Source organism: Buceros rhinoceros, unplaced genomic scaffold (genome assembly GCF_000710305.1).
Source record: "Buceros rhinoceros silvestris isolate BGI_N320 unplaced genomic scaffold, ASM71030v1 scaffold26859, whole genome shotgun sequence".
NCBI classification, from domain to species: Eukaryota; Metazoa; Chordata; class Aves; order Bucerotiformes; family Bucerotidae; genus Buceros; species Buceros rhinoceros.
The window spans coordinates 7743-8036 of record NW_010431304.1 but is presented as its reverse complement, the minus strand read 5'-3'; the positions used below and the strand labels follow the sequence as shown (position 1 = coordinate 8036).

The 294-nt window shown below is 62.2% G+C and overlaps 1 protein-coding gene across 1 annotated transcript in view; it reads left to right on the top strand.

Moving 5' to 3' along the window:
• Window positions 1-64: 64 nt before the first annotated feature.
• Window positions 65-294, top strand: part of LOC104499838 (coatomer subunit alpha-like) — a gene marked incomplete at both ends in the record, with an annotated part of 7241 nt that continues 7011 nt past the window's right edge. Inside the window, one exon of the mRNA XM_010143396.1 lies at window positions 65-138. Within this exon, the coding sequence (XP_010141698.1) occupies window positions 65-138 (74 nt within the window). The remainder of the gene's footprint in view (window positions 139-294) is intronic.

The window sequence follows — 294 nt, the reverse complement described above, 5'->3', positions numbered from 1 at the left end:
TCACGGCTCTCCGTGCCTCGGCAGGGCTCAGCTTTCACCCTAAGAGGCCGTGGATCCTCACCAGCCTCCACAATGGCGTCATCCAGCTGTGGGACTATCGGATGTGCACCCTCATCGACAAGTTCGATGAGCACGACGGTGAGTGGAGCGGGGAGAGGGGGGACCTGCGGGGGAAGGAGGTCGAGGGGAGGCAAGGGAGCTCCGCTGAGCCTGCTCGGGCCTCTTCAGAGCTGCTCAGTTGTAGCCTGGCCCTTCCGGGCCAGATTGTTGGCTCTGAATATGGCTTTGGATTGG